Source organism: Thalassophryne amazonica, chromosome 4 (assembly GCF_902500255.1).
Source record: "Thalassophryne amazonica chromosome 4, fThaAma1.1, whole genome shotgun sequence".
Taxonomy (NCBI): Eukaryota; Metazoa; Chordata; class Actinopteri; order Batrachoidiformes; family Batrachoididae; genus Thalassophryne; species Thalassophryne amazonica.
This window is the reverse complement of record NC_047106.1, coordinates 107,020,030-107,046,483: the sequence shown is the minus strand read 5'-3', so window position 1 is coordinate 107,046,483 and position 26,454 is coordinate 107,020,030. Positions and strand designations below refer to the sequence as shown.

General features: G+C 41.2%; 1 protein-coding gene across 1 annotated transcript in view; it reads right to left on the bottom strand.

The window, feature by feature from the left end:
- The window catches only part of frya (furry homolog a (Drosophila)), a 260,590-nt gene that overhangs the window by 148,125 nt on the left and 86,011 nt on the right, over positions 1 to 26,454 (bottom strand). The window contains exons 9-21 of the mRNA XM_034168395.1: positions 26,297 to 26,389; positions 26,101 to 26,199; positions 21,264 to 21,365; positions 20,796 to 20,899; positions 13,481 to 13,589; positions 13,248 to 13,334; positions 12,152 to 12,323; positions 11,873 to 12,005; positions 8,729 to 8,836; positions 5,188 to 5,443; positions 2,105 to 2,272; positions 1,931 to 2,017; positions 201 to 460 (exon numbers count right to left, since the gene is read on the bottom strand). Of these exons, the coding sequence (XP_034024286.1) occupies positions 201 to 460; positions 1,931 to 2,017; positions 2,105 to 2,272; positions 5,188 to 5,443; positions 8,729 to 8,836; positions 11,873 to 12,005; positions 12,152 to 12,323; positions 13,248 to 13,334; positions 13,481 to 13,589; positions 20,796 to 20,899; positions 21,264 to 21,365; positions 26,101 to 26,199; positions 26,297 to 26,389 (1,778 nt within the window). The remainder of the gene's footprint in view (positions 1 to 200; positions 461 to 1,930; positions 2,018 to 2,104; positions 2,273 to 5,187; positions 5,444 to 8,728; positions 8,837 to 11,872; positions 12,006 to 12,151; positions 12,324 to 13,247; positions 13,335 to 13,480; positions 13,590 to 20,795; positions 20,900 to 21,263; positions 21,366 to 26,100; positions 26,200 to 26,296; positions 26,390 to 26,454) is intronic.

Genomic DNA, 26,454 nt, shown 5'->3' with positions numbered 1-26,454 from the left:
TTCAGAAGGAAGTAAAGCAAAAATATTTTTATTTTCATCTAAACAGCACAAGATCTCAGGAGGAGCTTATATGTGCAATGAGAAACTGCTACCAGGTGGTCAATAGTGCAACTGAAACAAGAACATGAAGCAGAATGCACAGAATATGGACAAGAAAACAAGTACAGAAGTGTTTCAGGAAGCAATTGCAGCACACTTACTTTGGGTCAACCAAAGGCATGAGCGTCTGCATTCGAGTGAAGATGTAAGACCAGGTGTAGTTGAGTGCTGTGGGGCAGTGCTTTGGCAAGTTGTCCTCTCGGAGGAAGCTGTACACACACAGCACCCAGGGATCCTTCACGGACTGGGCAAAGATCCACACATATGAGGGGCTTTGGATGTCATAGTGACTGTTGACCAGCAGTCCGTTCCACTCCACTAGCCACTGAAGGTCCACCTGCTGGCCAGCTGGCATGGGAGTCTGTGGAGAGTAATAAAAAAGAAGCAGAAATCAGAGGTCATTGCTGACTTGAATGTTCCTATTCCTGACAACAACATAGGAATGTCAGAACACACCTACAGAAAGAAATGGAAGAAATGTTCTGGCATTTGTCTTACTCAGAACAGTTCTGGAAAAACTCATTTGCAAACAGGTTGTTCTGCACAGAGCACAGGTCCAAAGTGATGATCAGTTGGATGCTGCACTCTGTCCACTGCTCTTCTTTATGCACATAGTACTTACTGTATGTTGTGTTACATTTGTTACAAATAGAGGAACTACACAGTCAATTTTGCAGAGTAAAATAAACTCTGCTGGGAATAAATTTGGTCCCAATCCAAACTAAACTCCATCACAGTGAAGTCAACTCTATCATAGTGCTAAATCAAATTGTTTAATTTTATTAAGAATCATTTGTCGTATTTGCACACTGTTTTCATACAGCAAAACAGATCACTTCTTCTCTGGGGTCTCTCATGTGTGTTCATACGTATCCCACATATTCATCAGTTGGCAAGCAGTGAAGACATTACAGAAAACAAGACTGTAATGTATATGTCTGTAAAAGGGTCAAAAATCATCATCATCATCATCATCATCATCATCATCATCATCATCATTATCATTATTATCAAACCTAACATAATCTAACCCTGTTATGTTAATCTTAAACTTAACCCCAAAACGCATTTCTGAACATTAAATACAACACGTGCATTGCATAGGCAGGTGGAAATTCTTAGGAATGTGCACAAAACACAGTGCTTAACAAAACACATACGAATATATTGTTTGGTGGCTTCTTCACTGGTCAACTTCTTGTATGGTTACTCAGTTTTAGAGATCTGCCTACTTCAAACAGATTTACCGTACTGTTTGTATTTCTTAATGATCGATGTAAAAGAAATCTAACATATATTCAGTGACTTGGAAATGTTCATGTATCCATTCCCTGACTTGTTTTAATAAAGCTTAATGATAACACTTCAAAGATGATGAAGTGGTAAAGAGGAGGATGTTATTTCACCAAAACATCAAATCTAGGCTTGCTTGAATCTCAGATGTACCTTCTGGCAAATTGCAGCTGATTCAGGTCGTCATTTTAAGAAAATTCTCCTTTACCAACTTCATCATTACTTATGCAACCCATCAACTTGGCTTTTATATTTTTAATTGATTTACAGTAGTGTTCAGAATAATAGTAGTGCTATCTGATTAAAAAGATTAATCCAGGTTTTGAGTATATTTCTTATTGTTACATGGAAACAAGGTACCAGTAGATTCAGTAGATTCTCACAAATCCAACAAGACCAAGCATTCATGATATGCACACTATTAAGGCTATGAAATTGGGCTATTAGTAAAAAAAAGTAGAAAAGGGGGTGTTCACAATAACAGTAGCATCTGCTGTTGACGCTACAGTAGAAAGTGGGGCTGAGACTGTACACTTACTGTATCAGAAACAGCAACATTAGCAAAACTTTCCAGGATGACAGGACTGATTTGGTCCATAATCTCGATCACTGGCTTATCATCATCCTGCAGGTCACAAAGCAGAAATTTCAGGTGACATTATTACAGCCTCTGTCATGCTGTCACCTCAGTTTGGCAGTCTATAATGTTTACCTCAGACTGTCCAATGGTCATAAAGAGGCTGCGTATTTCTTTCAGTATGGTGATGGCGATCCTGCGGGTGCTGAGCTGACAGGAGCAGAGTAGTACGAGCGCCAGTCCCTCCACAGCATGCAGCACAGTGGGTCCTCGCTCTGGAGGGATCTTAAGGCTTGAGCTCATCTGCAGCAACAGGGGTATTTATTTATTTATTGGGACAGTGCATATTCATGAACATCAAAACAAAATACAGGATGTAAATATGGCAGAGTTAGGGCCCTGTCACATCTTGATGATTTAGCCAGCGGATGCCGACTGCAGTAAAAACACGGGCATACATCTAAAGACATTATGCAGCTGTCACACCTTGATGATTTAGCCAGCATATACTGACAGCCCCGTTTCCACAGAGTGGTCCAGGCCCGTACTGCACAGCATGGTACAGGTCGGAACAGTTAAGTCTGGCTTGGTTTGCAACCAAAAGGACAGAACCCTTTTTGTTGGCAGGTGGAACACATAATATTGAAAAGCATGTCATCGCGGGCGGGTACACTGCCGCATATCTTCGCCCCCTCCACACGGAGGCAAAACACAGTAATTTAACATTATTTTAATTTATTTTTGCCTTGGTGGACACTTTTGTCAGAGTGGAGAATTATCGACTGATGTCTGTAATAACTGCTGACTTGACTTTTAAAAAATTTAATTGTCTTGTTGTGGTGTAAAGCGCTGGTGTCGCAGCCTGATCAGTCCCCCAGCCCCGTCTGAACAATCCTCCTGCCTGGTTCAGGCTCAGAAATACACAGGAGCAGAAAAACCACAGAGGGACTTCTAACGCTACCTTTCTTCAGCCACGACAAGGAATTAAAGTATTTTCAGTATTTTCCAAAATCAGGAGGTTTTATGTGGACATGTTTTCGTCAGGCTGTAATGATGAATCTGACTGAAAAGAACAGGTAAGATTAATTTACTTTGTGTGTGAATGGTTTTAATATTTGAAACAGTCTTTCAGACAATCAATGAGCAGCATCAATGGACATACGAGGTCTATTAGAAAAGTATCCGACATTATTTTTTTTCAGAAACCATATGGATTTGAATCACGTGTGATTGCGTCAGACAAGCTTGAACCCTTGTGCGCATGCGTGAGTTTTTCCACGCCTGTCGGTTGCGTCATTCGCCTGTGAGCAGGCTTTGAGTGAGGAGTGGTCCAGCCCCCTCGTCGTTGTTTCATTGCCAGGAAATGGCGGAATGATTTGGGCTTTTTTTCCATCAGAATTTTTTCTGAAACTGTTAGAGACTGGCAGCTGGAAACCATTAGACATGTCCCGTGAGGCTTCATCACGGCGTTGCTGTGCGCCATGCGGCACCGCTGCGACGCGCGGAATTCCTCCGCACGTCTGTCTCAATGCGCTGAAAAAGTGCTGATGTCCACATCTTTTCACAATTCCTGTGCTAGTCAGACGACGTCCCGGATAAAACACAGCGTCCAGTTTGGAAATGAACGGCACATTCCACTGTTACAGGAGTTTTTGTCATAGAAAGAGGAGCGGAGGCTTCGCCCATCGCGGCGGTGCTGTGATGAAGCCTCACGGGACATGTTCTGGCATGTCCAGGCACATCCACAATTTCTCGGACAATCACTCGATGGAAAAACCACTGACAGCTGTCTGAACGCCATCTCAAAGCCATCCTGTGAGACCAAAACGGAGGTGGTTTTGTCTCACTCCAGTAGCGAATCCATCGTGATGCGCGAAGCCTCCGCTCGGCTTTCCATAACAAAATCTCTTGTTAAAAGTGAAATCTGCCGGAAAATGGTTGATGTCTAGCTCTTGTGATAACCAGATAAATGGCACACGATGGTCACGGATCCAGACAGCCATCCGTTTAGAAATGAAATGGTTGTTCAGCCTGTCGGTGGCGGCTTCAGAGCGCGGCGCGCCCCACAGCCGCTGGGGGCCGTCCTTAAAGCGACAGTAACACTCCTTATTCTCTACCAAGCCCGTAACATTTTCACTGAAAGCCAGATAAATTTTTCTAATGGTTTCCAGCTGCCAGTCTCTAACAGTTTCTGAAAAAATTCTGATGGAAAAAAAAACCAAATCATTCCGCCGACGAGGGGGTGGACCACTCCTCACTCAAAGCCTGCTCACAGGCGAATGACGCAACCGACAGGCGTGGAAAAACTCACGCATGCGCACGAGGGTTCAAGCTTGTCTGACGCAATCACACGTGATTCAAATCCATATGGTTTTTGAAAAAATAATAAGGTTGGATACTTTTCTAATAGACCTCGTATTTCTATTTATGAGTAACTCACATGACATGTGTATCAACAATCACATAACTTACCTACAACTTATGTCCTACATGTGCGAGACATATGAGTCATATGCTGGCATACATACAAAATATTGTGCATGCCCCAAATTTTTTGAAGTACTTGGTGTATTACAACATATATCAGTGTGCTTCAACATGCTCTTAACGTATGCAAAACTTACCCATAACTTATTAGAAGTACGCCAGCGTTTTTAATACGGTTGGCATACACTGGCTAAATCGTCATGGTGTGACAGGGGTGTTAGCACAATTGTTATTTTTCATCCACAGCCCCAAGACAAGCTACATAAAAACTTATAACCGTATACATCTCACTGACACTAATTAGAGAAGGGATGATGACCGAGACCAGCAAAGACAACAAAAGAGGATGCACAACATGTAAGAATGCTCTGCCCATATCCAGTGTGATTTAGTTGGCAGTATAGATATTAAAAGGAAAAAAAAAAGAACAAATAATATATGAAACAGCGAAAAGTGGTTACAACTCTGATTTTCTACTAGCCACAAATTTAAATGGGTCTTAAAAGTGTGATACAGTAGTACACACCCTTATTGATAATGGTAAACTGTTACAAAGTTTATTACCTTTCGCTGATAACACAATCTGTAGGAGCATCACAAATTTAAAAAATACTGAATTACTATGTTGATTGCAAGACTGAGTGTAGCTTGAAGTAGCTTAAATTACTATGAGAAATATGATGACTGCTGATAATGTTTTCTTATGACATTTAACACGTGAAGACACGTACCTCAGCAGTGTGTATCTTAGTGGTGTCACAGCTTTTCCCTGGGACGGCCAGAGCGAGATTCCACTGCGTGAGAAGCTGCAGCAGTAATTTGAGGGATGTATCTAACAACCCCTGGTGGGTATCATGGACCTCACGCAAAAGAAAGTTCATGAATCCGAACAGGATGTCATCACGCCAATCAGAGAAATCCACCAACAGACTTTGCAAGGAATTCTGGGCAATGAGTTGTAGCTCGTCATCCATGTGGATCGTCAAACTGGTGACGAAAAAAAAAAAACAGACAAATGCAACAAACAGTTTATGTAAAAGCAAATGTTATGTAGTATATACGTATGTAGTGTTATAGGTTTTTAACCTTTCCTAGACAGGGAAGTGAAAGACAGTGAAACAGGGAGTGACACCTGCAGCAAATACCTTCTATCTGAGGAATCAAATCGATGACAATACAAAGCGTATTGCTGGATGGGTAGGTGCCTTACTCCAGTGCACCCTGTAGCCATTTTTTAGTCATGTTTACCTCAGCCAATGAAGTTGGAGGAGGTTATGTTTTTGATCCTGTTTGTTTGTCTTATGTATGTTTGGGAACAGCCTGTAACCCACAATTTTTTATATATCGTTATGAAATTTTTAATGACAATTCATGTCCTGATAGGCAAGAACTGATTCAATTTTCAAGGTCGTAGGTCAAAGGTCAAAGTCAGGAAAATCTTGAAAAAAGGGAAAAATCCTTATATTTAACATTGAATGAATTTTCAAAAAATCGTAACTGTCAAAAAGACCAACTTTCTTTCATATTTGGTAGTGTCATGTAGGATGGTTCCTTTATTGGCTGACAAAGTCTGAACCGGTTCTAATACAGATTACAGATTTTGTGGCTATTTAAATTTAACATTGAAAACTCCACTTAATGTACTTGTATATTTTACATGATATCTTAATCAAATGTGCCCCAGTCAGTCTCATATTTGAATTGAGGTGCAGGCTGGCACTCACTATCGCCTGACAAAGTTTGATCCAGATTGTGGATTTTGTGGACATTTGAATTTAATATTCAAAAGCCCATTTGGTGTACATTTTGCATTATATCTAAATCAAAAGTGCTTCAGTCACTCTCATTTTTCTGTTATGGATTTACCTACACCAACACAATTGGATGGAGGTTCCAATTTTATGCCTGTTTGTCTATCTTCCAGTTATCAGTCGCAAACTACGTGCCAAAAATAATGACAAATTGTGCATTTATTGAGATAACCAATGTTCTGTGAAAATTATCTGAAAAAGAAATCAGGAACGACAACACCACAAAAAAACTTTGATTAAAGTGCATGAACTAGTAATACATACTCCTGACATTTGATCACATCTAATTTAGCTTATGAAAAATCACTTCTCACAGGACCTTGACCTAAAAAATTTTAAAAATTTTGTGGAATTGGAAACTAGTGTTGGCGGAGGTTTGCACTCTACGAGCACGGTGCTCTAGTTTGTACTCTGCTATAAGTCTCATAACTCTCTCAAGTTAAATTACATTAGTTTGTGGATTTTTATGTATATGTTAATTAAATACTGAAAGCTCAAATGTTGTGATATTAGCATCTTTAGACTCGCTTCTGCTATGATGCAAACTTTGGAACATAAACACACCACTTTTGGCCAAAAGCATATTCACACATTGTTGTTGCTTGCACACTTTGGTCGACGTCCTATACAGGCCTCTTGCACCCATTGGTGCTGCTTCTTATCCCCAGATTCCAGTGTGATGCAGATGTGGGTCTACAGCTACCCCTGGACAGGATGTGAGGTTCTTTCCACAGTGAAGGTTGGTACTCATTTACTTCTGAAGTGTAGACACTTTTTTCTGGTTCTGTTTCTTCTGCTTGTACTCGTAATGTTAAAAAAAAAGTATATATTGTATACAAAATGCAGCATTGTATATTGTATATGGTCCCTTGTCTGAACCAGCCCAAACAAACTATTACATATGAAAATGTCCTATGCAAGCGCCGGGCAGTCATTCAGTCAGTGACAGCAATGTAGAGTGGGTAAAGTGAATCTGGAAAGTATTCATAGAGCTTCACTTTTTCCACATTTTTACCCAAGGCCAAAATATGGCCATTGGCTAATACGAAGACCTTCCGTCTGTAAGGTGGCCAGATGGAAGCCACCCCTTAGTACGTTAAAGGAACATGGCAGCCCACCTGGAATTTACCAAAAGGCACCTGAAGGACTCTCACACCTTGAGAAACAAAATTCTCTGATCAGATGAGACAAAGATTGAACACTTTGGCGTGAATGCCAGGAAACCAGGCACCATCCCTACAGTGAAGCATGGTGGTGGCAGCATCATGCTGTGGGGATGTTTTTCAGTAGCAGGAACTGGGAGACTAGTCAGGATTGAGGGACAGATGAATGCAGCAATGTACAGAAACATCCTGGATGAAAATGTGCTCCAGATACTCTTGACCTCTGACTGGGGCGACCATAAGCACATAGCGAATATTTCTACGGAGTGGCTTTAGGACAACTCTGTGAATGTCCTTGAGTGGCTCAGCCACAGCCCAGAACTGAATCCATTTGAACATTTCTGGAGAGATCTGAAAATGGCTGTCACCAACGCTCCCCATCCAAACTGATGGAGCTTGAGAGGTGCTGCAAAGAGAGATGGGCAAAACTGTCCAAAGATAGGTACACACAGCTTGTGGCATTATCTTCAAGAAGACTTGAGGCTGTCATTACTGCCAAAGGTGCATCAACAAAGCATTGAGCAAAGGTTGTGAATATTTTTGTACTTACGTACATGTGATTTCTTAGTTTTTATTTTTAATGCATTTGCAACAATTTCAAAAAAAAATTTTTTTTCATGTTGTCATTATGGGGTGTTGTGAGTAGAATTTTGAGGGAAAAATTAATTTACTCCATTTTAGAATAAGGCTGTAACATAAGAAAATGTGGAAAAAGTGAAGTGCTGTGAATACTTTTCAGATGCACTGTCATTCAGTGAATAAGGAGCTGGTGTATCAATATGAAGACCAGTCTTTGAATCCTGCTCATGCTAACAGTCTCTGGCCTTGGACAAGCTTAATCGCCATTGCCTCAGTCCAACCAGCTGCAAATGGGTACCATAACGCACTGTAATGTAAATGACAATAACATAAAGTAAAGACAGGCCTAGCACATTGTTTGTGAAGCCTTGCTGCTAATCATAGGGCCCTGGTAGCTACTAAGGTTACTGTTGCTGGTTCAGCCATCAGGATAAAGCAAGCAAACAAACAAAAACAAAACAGTAATCAGGATCATATCAATGGTCATGATCAAAGGTCATGACTGGCATCAAAATTTAAGCATCAGGCTCAAAGATCTGTATCCAGGAGAAAAGGCACGGTATGTGTTGTTCTGAGAGGCACTTCACGTTTCGATCTATATTGAAATGCTTCCTGAATTTGTTACAAGATTTGCTGTTTTCATGGCATTTGCAAAGGTGTATTTTAAGACCTTTGAAAGTTGAAAGAAATGGTCTTGAAAAGAGAGTGTTTCAACTCACCGAGCCAGAAGATCTATAAGCTCAGGCTTGGACATTCCATCAGGTAAGATGCGAGGAACAGCAGCAACACATGTCCTGAACAAGTCGATCTTGGGCTTTCTTTCACCTCTGGAAAGATCACACTTAAGCTCAACTTAAAGCAAAACTCTTCATTTTTATAGAACACAACTTTGTCATTATATTAAACTGCTAAACCCTTACCAAAAAAAAGTACTGATAAGTATATAAAAAGTAAACTAGAAGTATACTTGAAACATACTTGCATATACTACTTTTTGGTAAGGGAATATCAAGCGACCAAGATTCATTACTGCCATCAACAAACAAAAAATGCCTTTGATTATGATGTTATAGGACCCAAGCTAAGAAAGCCTCCTCTGTTGATTGGTGGAGGTAATAATGGTTGGCCATTTATAATTACACTCAATACTAAAGCTGGCGGATACACAGTGATGTGACAATGTTTGTGCACTCTTGACCTTTTACATGCTTTAAAATTAAAGCATGTATGATGTCAATAAACAAAACAAAATAAAAAAGTCAGGCTTTTTAATGTTAAAATTTCTAAAATTATGCCCTTTAAAGTCACATAGAAATGCAATCTCTCCATCATGAATTAAAAGAAATAAAATCTAAAAGCATAAATGATGGTGTGAATAAGTGAGTGCCTCCTGTACTAAAACGTGTAAACCATCACTTTTTGATCCAGTTTTCTTCAGACAAGTCAGGGGATGAACACATGAACATTTCCAAGACAATGATTATGTGTTGGACTTCATTTACCTCAGTTATTAAGAAATACAAAGAGTATGTATGGTAAATTTGTCCGGAGCAGCAGTTTCAAAAAACTGAGTGACTGTGCAAGAAAGCGATTAGTGAAGGCCCCTTCACACATAACACGAAAGACGCAGAACCGGAAGAAAAGCCACAAACCAAACACGAAATTGGGAACCATAAAACATTCCAGCTGCTGTTGTGAGGGATGCACGGTCACACAGGCATGCACAACACACTGTGTTCGATTTTGTGCACACTCACGCACGTGCACGAAACTGAACACAGTGCAAGCAGCTGGGATGTGTTGCACCACATCGTGCCTCTGCTGTGGAGAAAACAAAATAAAACCACACACCACAAAAAAACACTGCATTTTATTGAATCCCTCTTATCGAGCGGATAGTACAAGTCTGTGCCTCTGTAGATGACCCATGGTCATAGACAGTGGTGGGCAACTTGTTCCAGAAAGGGCCAAGAGGGTGCAGGTTTTCTTTGCAGCCACTGACTCCACCAGGTGATTTCACTGATTAATATCACTTTGAGCAGGTGGAATCAGTTAATCAGTGAAATCACCTGGTGGAGTCAGTGGCTGCAAAGAAAACCTGCACCCTCTTCCCTTCTGGAGCAAGATGCCCACCCCTGGCATAGACGTACAGTCATGACATGACATGCATGAAGCACTGCGCTCTTATGTCCATATTTGCTGGCGTGGTGTGTCCAGCGGCCCTGCACGCATGTCTCGCCCGACCCGTGTCCTGTGGGCGGCGTGCCACAGGACAGACACTTCATTATATGGAACAGAGCTCACATGGGTGATGTGACATTCAGATCGCACGCTGCGTGTTATGATCTGACGGTCCGTTTCACCTGGGACAACCTGTCAATGTGTAGCCGTGCGCTCGCTCGCTGCAGCCTGTCGTAACAGCGATATATGTTTTTATCAATGTCCACGTGAGGATAGCAAGCAAAAACACACGTGTCACAGTGGACAGTTGTTAAGTCATGTTCGTCAAAACACGGTATGTGTTCTCCAGCTGTGACGTCCAGAACCGGAGATCTCAACAGCTGCTGCTGTCGGCGGGCCATTCAGAGCACACACCAACATGTCACTCTCTGTTTCTGTGTTATGTGATCATTTGTTTTAGTAATTTAGTATTTGTGTATGTAGTGAGTGTATTAATATACTTGTCGTGGTGGTGGTCTCTGTGTTTTTAATGTGACACGTCATGTGCATTGAGCCGTCATTTGCAGCTGTCAGTAAGTTCTCTGGTCAGCGACCGGCTGGGAGACAGCTCGCTGTACTGTGTGTGCTCAGACGTGGCTGGCCGCTCCTCATCTGTACATACATAGTAGCAGTTCATGCAAGTGTGCAACCACCCACCCCTCCACCCCCGGCATGCCACGTGTGTTGCGGATGGGGGGTGTGAAACGCATGCATGGCTCATGTGTTGTGGGGGGGAGCAGGGGGGGAGCACAACACGTGCGCGATACACACGTGTGTTGCTTGGCAATGCCACACTCATGGGGGTACGTAGACAAATTTCACATCCAGCTCGAAAGTGATTGTCACTATTTTTGTGCTAACAGCGCGAATGGCCCCACATTTTCTAAGTTTCCAGCGAGCGGTGTTGGATGTTTGTGTGTGTCACCTGGAATTTGGCTGACACCTGCTGCTAAAGGGAGCGAATAGGCTCTCAGAGGGTACACTCTATCTTTCGGCTGCTGGTGTGCGTGAATAGTTGTAGTGACAGGTGTACAAGGCATTAGAGGTGGCTGCGATTTTTCCCAAATGGCATGCAATTCATCCTACGTGCGCTAGTTAGCTTCAATCGTGTTATGTGTGAAGGGGCCCTGAGGAAAGCCACCAAGACAATAAGATGTTATCGGCTTCTGTGCCTAGGATTGAAGAAATTGTGTGTAGTGCAAGTTTTGCATTTTACTTCACCAGTTATACAACTTCATCATGAAATGGCATAGAGGGTTTTCTTAAAAAGAAGAACTGAAAGTTCAGCTCCACAAAGCACGAGATGCGAGTCTGGACTTGATCAGTTTTGTTGAATAAAAATCCACTATGAAGCTGTGACTGGTAGCAGATGGTGAGGTTACTCTTTCGGTCATGAGGTCATCTGGTGCAGAATTTTACCCAGAACTGGGTCGGGGATTTGTCAGTTCACAGCTTCTTGTCACACTTGTGGAAGTATGCACAATTTAAGTGTACCTTTCAGTTTAAAATAAATTGATTGATTATTAGACTAAATTATTTCAAGAATGTGTTCTGGATGACAGGTGAACCATGTTTAATGCACCTCTGTTGGGTCACATCAACGTGAACTGTCTTAGATAGAAGAAGAACAGTGACACACTTACGTGATCATATCCTCAGGCTCCTTGTTCAACATCTGAGCATTAGTCATCATCATGCAGCGTCCTACCTCCTTATCCAGGTGTCTGAGCATATTGTCGATAGCTTTCCGCACATGAAAATAGTACTGAGACATCCCTGGAGCAGATGACAGATGATACTACTGATATTTGCCTGCAAACGATATTCGCCTAATTTTGATTCCAGTGCCGAAGCTGTCAGTGCTTTTGATGTTTGCAGAAGTAAGACATTTGCAATCTTCCAGAATAATCTGTCTCACTTACCAATAGCTTTGGCCTCTTCATCTGTCAGTGTTTTGCTCAGGTACGTTTTCTTAACTCGGAGTGTGTTCCCAGAGGGCAAAGTGCATCCAGTGTTCGGCATCGGTGGCTCACCATCCTTCTTCTGCAGTTTGTCAGCAATGACCAGGAATGCTCTCAAACCAATATTCATCCTCTAAAGAGGAAGACGAAAAAGTTTATCCTTCAAATGGAGTTGCCAAAATACCAGCCCTGCTTGGCTTTTGCAGCACTGACAATATTTCTGGTTTAAGCAATGATTACTGCTGCAGGAGATAAAATTACAACAGGCAATAGATTATACCGATTATATATAATACATTGCCATTACAATTATTATTATTAATAACGAATGTACAATTTTTCTATAGATATGTCGCACTGGAGTATAAGTCGCAAAGGCCTCCCAAACTAGTAACCAATAATAATAACAAAAACAAAAACAACAACAACAACAAAAAAAAACAACAGTATTTAAAATAAACATTTTATGGGGTCCAGTGAACCTCACAAGTCTTTTATTTCAAGTGTTAAGTTAAACATTTTATTAATGCAGTACTCGTAGACATGTTCATCTTTCAAAAAGGCAATGAGGGGGATTTTATATTGCCAAAGGTGTCCATGACTAAAAAGTGTTAAAATTACTTGTTACAGTTTTCTACATCACAACCACAGGGTTACATATATGAAAGCTAGAGTGAGGACTCCCTATACAGCTAAAGTAATGCTTCCATGCCTACATGTGGGCATGGCCACCATTACCAAAGATGGAAAAAAGGACACAAAGTACCCGGCTGTGCAATACAGCATGTGTGTGGAGTGAACGTCGAAGCCAGAAGGCCAGAAAGCCAGAAAGAAAACAAAAAGAACAAACAAATAAAAATAAAAACCCAAGACAGACACAGCTGTTTGCACTCTGGTAATGGCACATCATGCTCTTTGCCGGCACACGGCCAGGCGTGAGTCCTCACTGTAGCTTTCATATATGTAACTCTATGATCACACTCTAACTTCCCATGAAGGCAAAAATATATCCCACTGCATCTGCATATAAACATAGCGTGAGGAAAAAAAACTGTACCTCAGGATTAAGACTAAATGCCTTTGCAGGTTTTCCAACACAAAGAAGGTCAAATATAATCTCTTTCATGGCAAAATCAAGTCTTTCCTGCAAGAAAATAGAATAAAAAACGGCATTTACTATGATTTCATGAGTATCACTAAAGTGACATAAGGCTAACAAATATATGATTTTAACAGAAGACACATAAAATATTGAGATGCTGCAACTCAGTAAATCATTTTGTTTATTACCTGTGCAATAAACTGGATGATTTTGACAAAAATATTCATAGGCATATCTCTTGGTACCACACTGCGTGATCCTTTGGGGAAAAGGGTTGTCACAATGGTGTTCAGGCGACTATAGATGAAGAAACAAGAATGCACGAATATGTCAATATATTCATTAGGTACTGTGGCATATAAAATAGAATTACAGAGAACAGAATGTTGTTTTGTTTTGAAAACATCTGATGTGGTTCCACTGATAAGGACTCTGTCTTACATAAAACAGCATTTTGGTTTGGCCTTTGGACTCAGCTGAGTTGGTTAGGCACTCTACAATTCCCATGTGACCTCCAGGTTCATAATGATGTCTGAGCTACCACTGAACTTCAAGGAGGAATCATATTTCGTATCACAGTACACAGTGGAGCCAAGTTGGAAAACCATCCATATGTTTCTTTCTTGCACATTATTTTATATGAAAATAAAGGTAAAAATCTTTGGTAATTTTCTGATCCATTTTTCATTGGTGATGTCTCAGGTGTATTTGCAGAAGAGTTTCTGAACATTACAGTAAGTTTTAGACTTTTAGAGCGGTATCCTGACAATACAGATATGGTGTACAATCTAAAGAAGCGGTCATGAACCTTGCTCCTGAAGACCACCTGTCCAAAAGGCTTTCTATCTCTCCCCACTCCTCTGACTGCTAATGAACAAATTCAGGTTTGTTCATCGACTCAAGGGCTGGGAAACACCATGCGGGAAGTTTCGATGGTCTCAGATGAAGCACACTAGGAAGAAGAAAGTTCCTTGACTAGCCTGAGGTTGGCTCCAAAAGCGAGCATGTGCCTGTCCAAATCCATGTTAAACTGGCTAACTTTGGAGAAGAAATAAACAATTATTACACCCTGGTACAAAAAAAAAAAAAAAAAAAGGTTTTGGTCTCTATAGTTAATTACCCCCTCAAAGGCAACTGTACAGGGGTGAATTTTTTCTAACTTCTTAGTTTTGGACATTTTAATCCACAAAGTTATGCGTATAATGTTCATTTGCAATTGTTGTCGTATGGTTTTTCTTTGTTGTTTAGACTGCTGACCGACTCTCTGGCATGCAAGGGATTATGGGATATCTCAATAGGGCAAATAGCATTGGTAGCTCAGAGGCTACTCAATGCTGCTGCTAGCTGTTGTGAAGGGAAGTGTATTTGTCATTTTGAGCATTTCATTACAAACACCTGGAAAAATATGGCTTGTTGTGTGGGGAAATGTCCTAACAGATCATCTAAGATGTCCCTGCTGCAATATTTACATTGAGTGAAATTCTCTTCTTATTTAATGTAGCATGCTAATGGCATTATCAGTTTTAGCAGCTATCGGTAGACTGATTTGTTTGGTAAATCTTCATGATTGCATGATTACTGACAAATAAGCAGGCCATAAATTTTCATGCCCACACCAAAGCAAACCGTTCACAGAGCTGTAGTTAGCCTGTTAGCTTAGGTAGTATAGACTCAAAGATAGGGGTGTGCTCAGGCTTCTTTTGTCCTGTCCAGGTCACACACGCTGTTGCCATGCTCCACCTTCTTAATCCATTAATGTGTTCATCATGATGTAAGTGCTGTCAACATGTCAACACCCAGAGCAGCAAATTCTGGGCTTCATATTGACTGTTCTCTATAGAAAACCCACAGGTGATGTCACAAGGTTTTCCAATATATATCCATTCTGTAGAAAACACCGACTTCAGGAATCAGCTGTGGTTACAGCAGGTACACAAGTACATTTAGGGCATGGCCAACTCCACTTTGCTATTGACATATTGCCTAATCTGAGAACAAAGTAAGGCACAGGGTGTGAAGGGGTTGTACGTATTTAGTCACTTAATTAGTCACGTTATGGGCATAATATGAAATCGGATTGTCATCTGTCATTCCCTTAAAGTGTGCCAGCATCATGTGCATTGCTATTTCAGTGACTCAGAAGCCAGAGGTTTTCTGGCCAGGTCAGTAAGCCTTTCTACATCCCCTCCTTCTACATCCACATTCCGTTCCCTGCCCTTCCACCACGCACTCCCACATCCAGTAGACTTGGGTCTTGTCCTGTACAGCAACCACCCAGGCAGACAGATGGTCCATTCAAACCTATCAAAAGAAGCCATCTTTCTACTGCAAACAGGTAAATCATGGACATCCCCTTGACCTTTTCCCTTTGCTGTGGTTGTGGGATTGTGCCCATAGAGAAGCGCCACATGGCCAAAGTGTTGTAGCTGACATTTACTCACAATGCAAAGGGGACTCCTCAACTGAGTCTTTTTAGGTGCACACTGGGAAAAAAATCAAAGATTCTATCCCAACTCTGTGCAATCACCATGCCTTTGGATGGGCCAGCTACGATGTTAAGCAACTTATTGGGGATGGAAATTTTCAGGATGTTCTAAATACTGGCTCTGTCAAACAAATCTAATGCTTTGCAAAAATAAGTTAGACTGGAAAGAAGCATTGCATATATTTGTGCTAGCATTCATTGAGTACACACAGGGCTACACTGTAACAAATTTACATTTTAATTAACATTAAACTACAGGCAGCTAGAGTTATCAGCTTCAGACTGTTATGAAATAGAATGCAGCAAGAAGCGAAGGTTCGATGCATTTTAGACAACAGATACTGGTGGCACTGTGGAAGTGCTGCCACCACCTTGAACTGTTGATGTTCTCATCAGCAGTCTGAGCAGTGTAGTTTAACATAATTTTCATAAATGGGATTTATTTTCATTGTGAGCACAATGCTGAAGAGCAGACGGCTGGCGGTGGTGAATGCTGGGACCATTTTGACTATGAAAAGAATTACAGAAATGACAGAAACTGATTTTTCTTCTTGTTGGCGGCTGAGAAACACACCCAGCACAAACACAGAGGGACGTCTTTAAAAACGCTGGGGTTATTCTCAAGTAATTTCCATGATAATGAATGAGTGTTTCCAGTTGTCTTCTTTCAAAACAATTTTCATAGGGCTGTGATGATGACTCCAGGAGAAAGAAGGGAGCTGTAAGATTAAAAAGCCAAACTTCCTTCACTCTGTATGCTGCCAACAGGTCTGCTTCAAATGACGCAAACTTTGTTTTTGTTCATAAAAAAATAAAATAAAATACAGGATCCAATAACAATTCTTCCTGTTCACTGGCTGGGGATTTGTTTTGAATGGAAATAGAGACATGAATCAAATTTCTTGCATGTGCATTCATACTTGGCCAAATAAATCTGATTCTGATTTTGATTCTAACAGCATCGAGTTCTGACAAAAATATGAGGTCCTGATGATATGATTTCAGATATTGAGTTAACGTGAAGCAACACAAATGCAAAGTAAAGTGTAATATTCCAATGTCAGCTTTGATTTCTAAGGAAGTTTCACAGTGTTGTCAAGACATTAAATCATTTCATAGATGTGAACAGTTTGCACAGTTTGGTTTGACTATGGTGTTCAGGGGGTCACTGTATGTTATGAATGTGTTAATACATACTGTACATATTTTACTTTTTCAAAGTATCAAAGTATTAGGAAAAGACAAAACAAAACAAAAGTTCAGCAGCTGCAGTGATCTTGGCTTATTTCTACGATAGCCACATTGTATGGTCTGACCTTAGACTTTAGGGGTCTGACGGGTTTACACAGTCCATCATGGTGGGGGAAGAACTGAGCCACGGGGGAATCTGTTGCTATGATGCATTCTATTGCACTTTGCTTCTTGGTACTACATTCTCTTTGCTGTTATTTTGCAGTGTCACTGTAGTGTTGTGTTACAGTATGCGCACTGTAATAAACAACAGTTTAAATTACAGTAAGCGCGCCTGACTAATTCTGTAAAACACAAAAACAATAAATAAATAAAAGAAAAACAGTTAAAACAATTCAATAAGGGTTTCATTGGGTTTGTTTCATTTTGTTTGGGGTTTTCACTACTGGAGGTTCGGTTTGGGACCCAAATACTGATTTGGCTTCTCTAAATTCCCAAATCTAACCCCCTAAACCCAGTTAAATCAGTCTGAATTGTTTTTTACAGTTTTTGTTTGTTTGTTTGCTTGTTTTAGTCTGGCAACCACAGCTGCTTACTGTAATTTAACAGTGGGAAAGTACTGTAATCTTTTTACAGTAATAAGCTATTATACACTATGAGTCAAAGGTTTAGACACACTTTGACATGAGAAAGTGTGTCTAAACCTTTGACTGGTAGTGTATGTTACAGCACACTGTAGCATAACTGTACAGTAACAGTGTAGAATCAGTATAACATCAGCAACTCTAGTTGCTACTAGTTTATTGTAAATTAAAATTGAAATTTGTCAACAACAGTCCAGGGTCTCCGTTGTATTTTGCGCTTCATAATGCGCCACACATTTTCAATGGGCGACAGGTCTGGACTGCAGGCAGGCCAGTCTAGTACCCGTACTCTTTTACTATGAAGCCACACTGTTGTAACACGTGCAAAATGTGGCTTGGCATTGTCTTGCTGAAATAAGTAGGGACATCCCTGAAAAAGACATTGCTTGGATGGCAGCATGTGTTGCCCCAAAACCTGGATGTACCTTTCAGCATTGATGGTGCCATCACAGATGTGTAAGTTGCCCATGGGCACTAACACACCCCCATACCATCACAGATGCTGGCTTTTGAACTTAACGCTGGTAACAATCTGGATAGTATTTTACCTCTTTTGTCCGGAGGACACAACATAAGTTCCAAAAACAATTTGAAATGTGGACTCATCAGACCACAGCACACTTTTCCATTTTGCGCCTTTCCATTTCAAATGAGCTTGGGCCCAGAGAAGGCGGCGGCGTTTCTGGATGTTGTTGATGTATGGCTTTTGCTTTGCATGGGAGAGTTTTAACTTGCACTTGTAGGTGTAGGGACGAACTGTGTTAACTGACAATGGTTTTCTGAAGTGTTCCTGAGCCCATGCAGTAAGATCCTTTACGCAATCATGTTGGTTTTTAATGCAGTGCCACCTGAGGGATCGAAGTACATGGGCACTCAGTGTTGGTTTTCAACCTTGCCGCTTATATGTAGAAAGTTCTCCAGATTCTCTGAATCTTCTGATTATATGATGGACTGTAGATGATGGAAACCCTAACTTCCTTGCAATTGAATGTTGAGAAACATTGTTCTTAAACTGTTGGACTATTTTTTTCACACAGTTGTTCACAAAGTGGTGATCCTCGCCCCATCTTTGCTTGTGAATGGCTGAGCCTTTTGGGGATGTTCCTTTTATACCCAATCATGACACTCACCTGTTTCCAATTAACCTGTTCACCTGTGAAATGTTCCAAACAGGTGTTCTTTGAGAATTCATCAACTTTCACAGTCTTTTACCACTTTCCCAACTTTTTTGAAACGTGTTGCAGGCATCCATTTCAAAATGAGCAAATATTTGCACAAAAACAATGAAATTTATCAGTTTGAACATTAAATATCTTGTCTTTGTGGTGTATTTAATTTAATATAGGTTGAAGAGGATTCACAAATCATTGTATGCTGTTTTTATTTACACTTTACACAATGTCCCAACTTCATTGGAATTGGGCTTATAGATCACATATGGCAAGTCACCTGATCCTCGAACAAATACCTAATTTTCTACTCTTAGGATGATCACAGCCTGCTTCCTCAGCTTCCTGTATAGCCTGGACGTTCCACCAAACCTCGCCCTCATATATGAAACATCTCCTCCTGTGGATAGTGGAAAATCCAATGCAGTTCCTCCTACTTCCAGGGTTTGGTCACCAAAGAACAAACACAATTCATTTTACCCACAGTTTGTGTCCATGTTCCAAGTCCTCCAGCCAGAGTGCATGCAAATTCCTGTGAAACAGTTTGATAGCGATGTCTCGTCAGATTTATACTTGGGCATTTGGAAGTCAGCACTCATGAGGCTTTAACCGAATCCTTATGGATGCTACAGCAAGTCTGATCAGAAATCACCAACTGGGCACTTCTATAGATCATATATTTCTGCAAAAATCTTCAGCATCTTCCTCTGACAGCATGGTCAATCTCCTTATCAGCAGCCTAGGATACTGAAGCTACACTCCAGCAACTTGTAGCCTCTGACTTTTTGGATAGTCAAGTAGTAGTGAGCCATTTTCTTTATAGTTACCAGATCCATGAAGACCAAACACAGTCCTCAAAACCAGTCCTGTCAGTGCCAGTGATCACACTGAAATTACCCATAATGCAATGAAGTGTGAAAGCACTTGAGCACACATAAAGTAGCACACACATAGTAGAACACATAAAATTATTGCTCTTTGAGAATATTTGAACATGCACTGTAAATTAACACTGGATTGAAAAGAAATTAAAAAAGCAAAAGATAACATTGTATAGCCAATGTGCCCAACCATTCGATCATGGTCAACCAGCTGATCGCGGGCTGCGTTCCAGTCAATTGCATGAATTTTTTTTTTCACGTGCTTGTTTCTATCTGCGCATGCCCAGGGTCAACAGGGCATGAGAAGCTGGGCTAGAGTGAGTGGATACTACAGTGGCAGAAGCAAAAAAAGCTAAAACTTATCATTTTCATTCAGAGTGGAAGGAGGATTTTTTTTTGTTTGTTTATTCTAATGCCAAGTCTGTCTTATCTACAATGCAAATGTGGCTTTACCGAGGAAAGGGAATTTGGAGCAGCATTTCCAGATGATCCACAAGAGCTATGATGCCAACTTCCTGGCTAAATCACCTCTGCGCACCCACACAACGTTTCATAAATATGGAAGTTGTAATGGATGTGGCTAACAAGATTGAGTGTTCTGTTCGGGCCAGGAGCCTGCAGAGGCGATTATTCCATGTGCAGCTGGAGGAGATACAGTACATACAGAACACACAGATATGCTGCTGCACAGACATTAAGTCTGACCTCTGGAAATTTTCACACATGGACACAAAATTTAAGCGTCAAAGTGGTGATCCACCTTGTGGCATCCTTACAGCTGGCACTGAGCTCCTACTGTCTGATCTATGAGAGACTAGCTGCTTCCTCTCAGTGCCAGAAGTCCCACTAAGGTAGGGAACAACTTTTTCAACTTGAATTTGGCATTGCATTATTTGGGTTGTTTGTTGTTGTGTTGTTACGGGCCAGTCCTAGGCCTACTTGTACTAATTCTTTGCACAATGCACATTTACTTCAATAATGTATTATTATTGTTAAAACTTTAGGTTTGTGCCAGAAAATTGTGTTATTATATTGGTGCACAATAAATTGTGGCAAAACTATGGCATTTGTTATGGCTCTTGGTTCTAAAAAGGGTGGGCACTCCTGGTGTATAGGAATAGATGAATATTTACCTCTGTGTTGCTGTGTTGCTCTCACACTTAATCCTGATCATGTAGACCCACAGCAGACGATACAAGGACTCCAGTGCAACACGGGCCATTTTAGGGTCTCTGCTCTGTATGAAATTCATTTATCACAAAATGTCTAACATAGAGCTATAAAAAACACATTTTGCAACAAATGTAAGCTCTTGTAGGTTATGAGAATATTTCAGATATGGTTAACATATATACATTGTGCAGACAGGGCATCTTTAATGGTGACAAGGATATGATTACTGCCTAAAATAGGATGTCATCATATTATTATCATGACATGCATTTCAAAAGTGCCATGTGCTATTGATAAGAATGATTGTGTTGAAACAGTGGCAAAAAATACGAGACAGGAAGCATATTTTATATATCCAGACACCTGTTTTTTCAGACAGAGGCTACTGTAAACTGTATTAACAACTGCTGCATTCTGGGATACATTACCTTCAGATTTGAGAGGCAGCTGTGGAGGAAGATATGCCATTTGCTGAGAAAGAACTGTTTCTGGCTGACACATAGCAGACATGTCACCAAAGGATAGAACGCCTGGAGAGAGAACAGCAAGAGTTTAAACTTTTTTCAACTACCTCATTTATATACACCTCATTCATATATATATATATATATAACAGCTTTGTAATGTTTGCAAAATATGCGTTTGTAGATTTCTCATATAGTATCAAAGTTGTCTTTTGAGTTGGCAGGTTTTTGTAAAATTGCATGATCTATCAAACCTGTTTTTATGAATAACAACAATTTCAAGGGGTCATAGAGTATTGTTCAAATTCTGTTTTTATCTAGCTGTTGTAGTTAAAATTGGGAAGGGATTTCATTTTAAACATCCTGTGCAATACTCTGCAAATGCTTGAGGGTATTTAAACTGCCGAAAACCTCAGGAAATAATGAACATGGGTAGGTTTCGCTGTGAGCAAAGTCCTTAAACCCCAGGTAGCTCCTGGTTTGCAGGTGAGCTCATTGCATGGCAGCACGCTGACTTTGGTGTGTGTGTGTGTGTGTGTAATATCATCACTGTAAAGCATTTTGACCACCTGCATCAGACAGAAAAGTGCAATAGAAATGCAATCCATTCATACTGCATTTGTTGCAGTATGTCCCCTGTCCTTGTCTTATGTCCTGTCTGTTAGTTCTATGGTTTCTGCCCCCCCTTATTTAAATCTTTAACTACTATTGAGCTCCTCTTTAGTTATGGCCACGATTGAGGGCTGAACAGGGCTGAAATAGCGTGTAGGCTTCAGACAGCTGTAGTTTATCCTTCACCTGTGCACTTATCATCGACTTTTATTGTTCAGGATTTTTTAAAATATCAACATTTCATCATTTTTAGTGATTATTTGTGCAATTTTTGTTGGTGTCACCTACACTTTAAGTTTGGTATTTTTTATGCTTTGCAAGATGTGCTACTCACCAAGTCTGTTCTTTGTAATTTCATGTTTCATTGTCAGTCAGTAACTGTGTTTTTTTGGCATGGTCCTGTCACTCTGTGTTCTTCACAGCTGTTTTTCATCATAATCACCTCAAGTGTCGCTTTTCAACTCATTACATCACCATTTAACTTTATCACTGTTCTGGCTAAATTTGCTGGATTATTCTGCTTCATTTGGTCCATGTTTTATGTATTAGGTCAAGCATTTCTCCTTTTCTCTGTGCTGCAGCTGCCTTCTTCCTTGTTCCTGATCATTTGGACTGTTCCTCAGTTTTGGATTCACCTTGTTTCATGTTCTGGATTCAACCTTGTGCCACAGTAAAGTAAACAATTTATAATAATTCTATATGGTCACTGTCTGCATTTTTGGGTTCAACTCGGAAATCATGAACATAAAAGGCAATCTTACTAAACTTAAAACCTATTTTATACATGATAATTTCATTTCTAGAAGCAAAAATGATCTATAATCAACTGGGCCTCTTTGGAAAAGTATTTGCTGCTTTAGATATCCAAACATAGACTGTATTTTCATGAATCTAGGAAAGAAACCACTGAATTCTGTGGCAGGTGCAGATGAAGGGGTGGATCCTGGTACTATTTACCATTTACACAATAACCCCTATTTTGATGATCTAACCTGCACAGACAAAACTGCAAGTACACCTGGGTTATGTTCAACACTGTTTACACGGTGGGTAACCTGAGTGGAAAGCAAGGTGGAGGGCACAAAGGGGTTGCACTGTGTCACTTAAGTCATCATGGGTGTATTTTTGGCATAACATGGAATTAGATCAGAATAAATCAGAATGATGAAAAGCAGAATCTGTCATTGTCATCTGTCATTCCCTTTAAAAGCCAGAGGTTGCTGGAATCTGGCACACTGCTACTTATGCCTGGTTCACACAGCATGATTTTAAAATTATCTGTAGGTTTCCAAAACCTGAGAGACCACACACATGGAGATAAAAAAATTATAGCTCTGACAGGTTTGGTCGTGCAGTATGTGGTGTTCAGACACGGTGAAGTCAACACACCACACACGAACAGATTTCACACACGAACATTCCCAGGTGAGACAGGAAATCTGGCAAAATCTCTCGAGATTAAACATGACTTCAGAGTAAACAGACAGAGATAGTTTGTGGACTATTTAAGACAGAGGGAAAAACAAATGATACAAAAAGAAAAGGCATTCTTTAAAGGAGTGGAGACAGCGTGCTCGTTTGTGGTCAGAGGACACAACACACGCTGCAATATTGGGCCAAGATAATCCAACATGTTGAATATCCCCGATTTGTGATTGGAGCACCCCAGACATCCTTCCAAGCAGATCAGAGCTGTTGTGTGGGCCGCTGAAGAGGAGGTACTGCTGGCCCACCACCAGAGGGTGCCCTGCCTGAAGTGCAGGCTTCAGGCACGAGAGGGCGCCGGAGCAACCGGGAGTGGCAGCTGTCACCCATCAACAACACCAGCTGTCACTCATCATCATCAATCACATCTCCATAAGAGCGGGGCAGCATCTTCACCTCACTGCAGAGAAATCGTCTACCGATCAGGTAAACAACTCAGGCTGAAGTAACACATTAGTAACGTCTTTGCTTCTGTGTATACTAGTATTATTGCAGACGTTCCTGTTTGTACGGAGTAGTCGTGTGTGGGGAGTTGGTGTACTCCGCTCCTCGGTTGGAGGCAACGTACTTTTCCGACAGGATCTGCACGTAAACATTGTGATTGAGAGGTGGAGGTGCTTTCCACCATTGTACTGAACTGTTTGCTGGGTGTTCACACACCCACCATCACCTGTCTGTTCTTCCTGCCAGCAGTACCCGATCTGACAGCCGGAGGCAGTGGCCACCTGGGGACCCAGCGCTTGGTGGCTCCGGGGTTGCTTCAGGTCCAGTGGAAGTGGAAGGAGTGTGGGATCCGGCTCTTTTCTGGACGGGCGTCTTCTATCCTCGAGCCTGCCCACACATCACTGTGACTAATTTGACTGTTGATCCCAATTGTGTTGTCTGTTGCTCTGTTGTGCACATTCACAACATTAAATTGTTATATTTTGGCTTATTCCATTGTCCGTTCATTTGCGCCCCCTGTTGTGGGTCCGTGTCCCTACACTTTCACAACAAGAGCACTCTTAACACACCACACATGGCAGGAATATCTGATAAGATTATCTTCAGCGTCATCACGATTGTTAGGGCATCCTTAAGATTGTTGAAAGGGGAAGATCGGGTCCAATATCGGCCTAATTATCTTGCTGTGTGAACCAGGCATTAGAAAAGAGACACAAATGAAAGGTTTCTTTGTGAATTATGAGGTCTATATGCAGGCCCCAAAGCTTCCTGAGCTGAACCAGTGAAGCAAAAAGATGAAATTTTGTATTTGTGTTGACATACTTTCGTTGTGTGTATACACAGAGTATATGCATGCTCTGAATCTGCCTATGAAAGGCGTATCTGAATGTCCTACCATAGAAATAGCAAAAAGACACTGCGATCCAGCTTAAAACAGGTTTTTGTTAGTCTAAGGAGCGATCACTTACTGCTGATGTCTCATGATAGCAATGTACCAACACTGCACCGGACTACGCTTAATTTTCAAAGCAACATCTAACACCGCTTGCTTGGCACTTAGAAAATGTGTGGCCATTTGCGCTGTTAGCATGAAAACAGTCAGCAGACGATCACTTTTGAGCTGGATATGAAATTTGTCTAAGTGCCCCCATGAGTGTGGCATTGCAAAATGTGTGCGTATGTGTCCCCCACCCCCCAAACACATGTGGCATGCCGGGGTGTGTGTGTGTGTGTGTGTGTGTGTGTGTGTGTGTGTGTGTGTGTGTGTGTGTGTCTGAGCCAGGTCTGAGCGCACACAGCACGGGGAGGGGCCTGTCAGCTGATCGCAGTGGAAGACAGCTGGATGACGGCTCAATGCACACATTACAAATACAGAAACCACCGCCAAGACAGGTATATAAATAATTATGACAGCACCTACATACACAATTACATAACAAATAACAAAAATGAATGACCACATAACACAGAGTGACACGTTGGTCTGAGCACTGAATGGATAGGGGGCGTGTCCGCCCACAGCCGCTGCCGTTGGGATCTCTGCTCCTGGACGTCCCAGCTGGAGAACATGTACCGTGTTTTGAAGGACATGAAGTCAGAACATTCCCCCATGAGGTGCGTGTCTCTGCCTGCTGTCCTCATATGGAAATATATAAAACATCTTTTGCCTTTGTGCTGGCTGCAGCGGCCGCACACAGTGCACCTCGTCCATGTCCTTGTTGATTTCAGGCATTTTTCTGCACCATTTACAGGCCAGTGATGGTAGCACAGTGGTAAAGTTTCTGGCTGGCAATCAAAGGTTTTGTAAATTACAGTTTTGAATCCCATGGGTGCCATGTATTTTTCTTTGTTTTTTTTCCACAGCAGCTGCACAATGTGGTTACACATGCTCCAGCTGCTCACACTGTGTTCCCGCTGCAACGGATTTGTACATGTTTGTGCACGACACAGTCGCGTGCACAAAACCATCGCAGCGGGATCGTTCACGCCTGCCCGTCAGCTCGATGTTTTTGTGTTTCACTCATATGAGCTGTTCCGCCGTGATTCTCCCTGATTTGTACTTATTCGTAAAGTACTATGTGTGAAGGGGCCCTAAGCAAATTAAGCATAACAAAGAGCAAATTAAGCATGCTTGAGGATTCAATGGTACCACAGGCATGCAGGCAATCTGACCCCACAGCAAAGGGTGTCAAAGTGAAAAGTGAGTTTATAAAAACAGCTCAGGTAATCCTGTCAGTTTGTGTTCCACCAATTGACTAACCAGTGAGTGCTTCTTTCTGGAGGACAAGTCCAGGGTTGTATCATACAAGCTGTCCACAAAGTTCTTCAGACAGGGTACGTTCACTTCATTCTTCACAGCCTAGGACATTATACATGTAGACAAATGTGTGGCAGGTTGTTTTATTTTCAGTCCAAACTATTGTACAAACTTTGGCACAATTTGTGAATAAACTTACTGCTGCAACAGGAACTAAAATTTCAACAAAAAGACCAGCCAACGCATGCTTAATGTCTTTGTCTTTGACTTCTAAGAAATACTGAGCACATTCCTGCAGATGAGAGAACAAAAAAATGCATTAATGTGCAATAAAACTAATTTTACTACAGTTCAGAC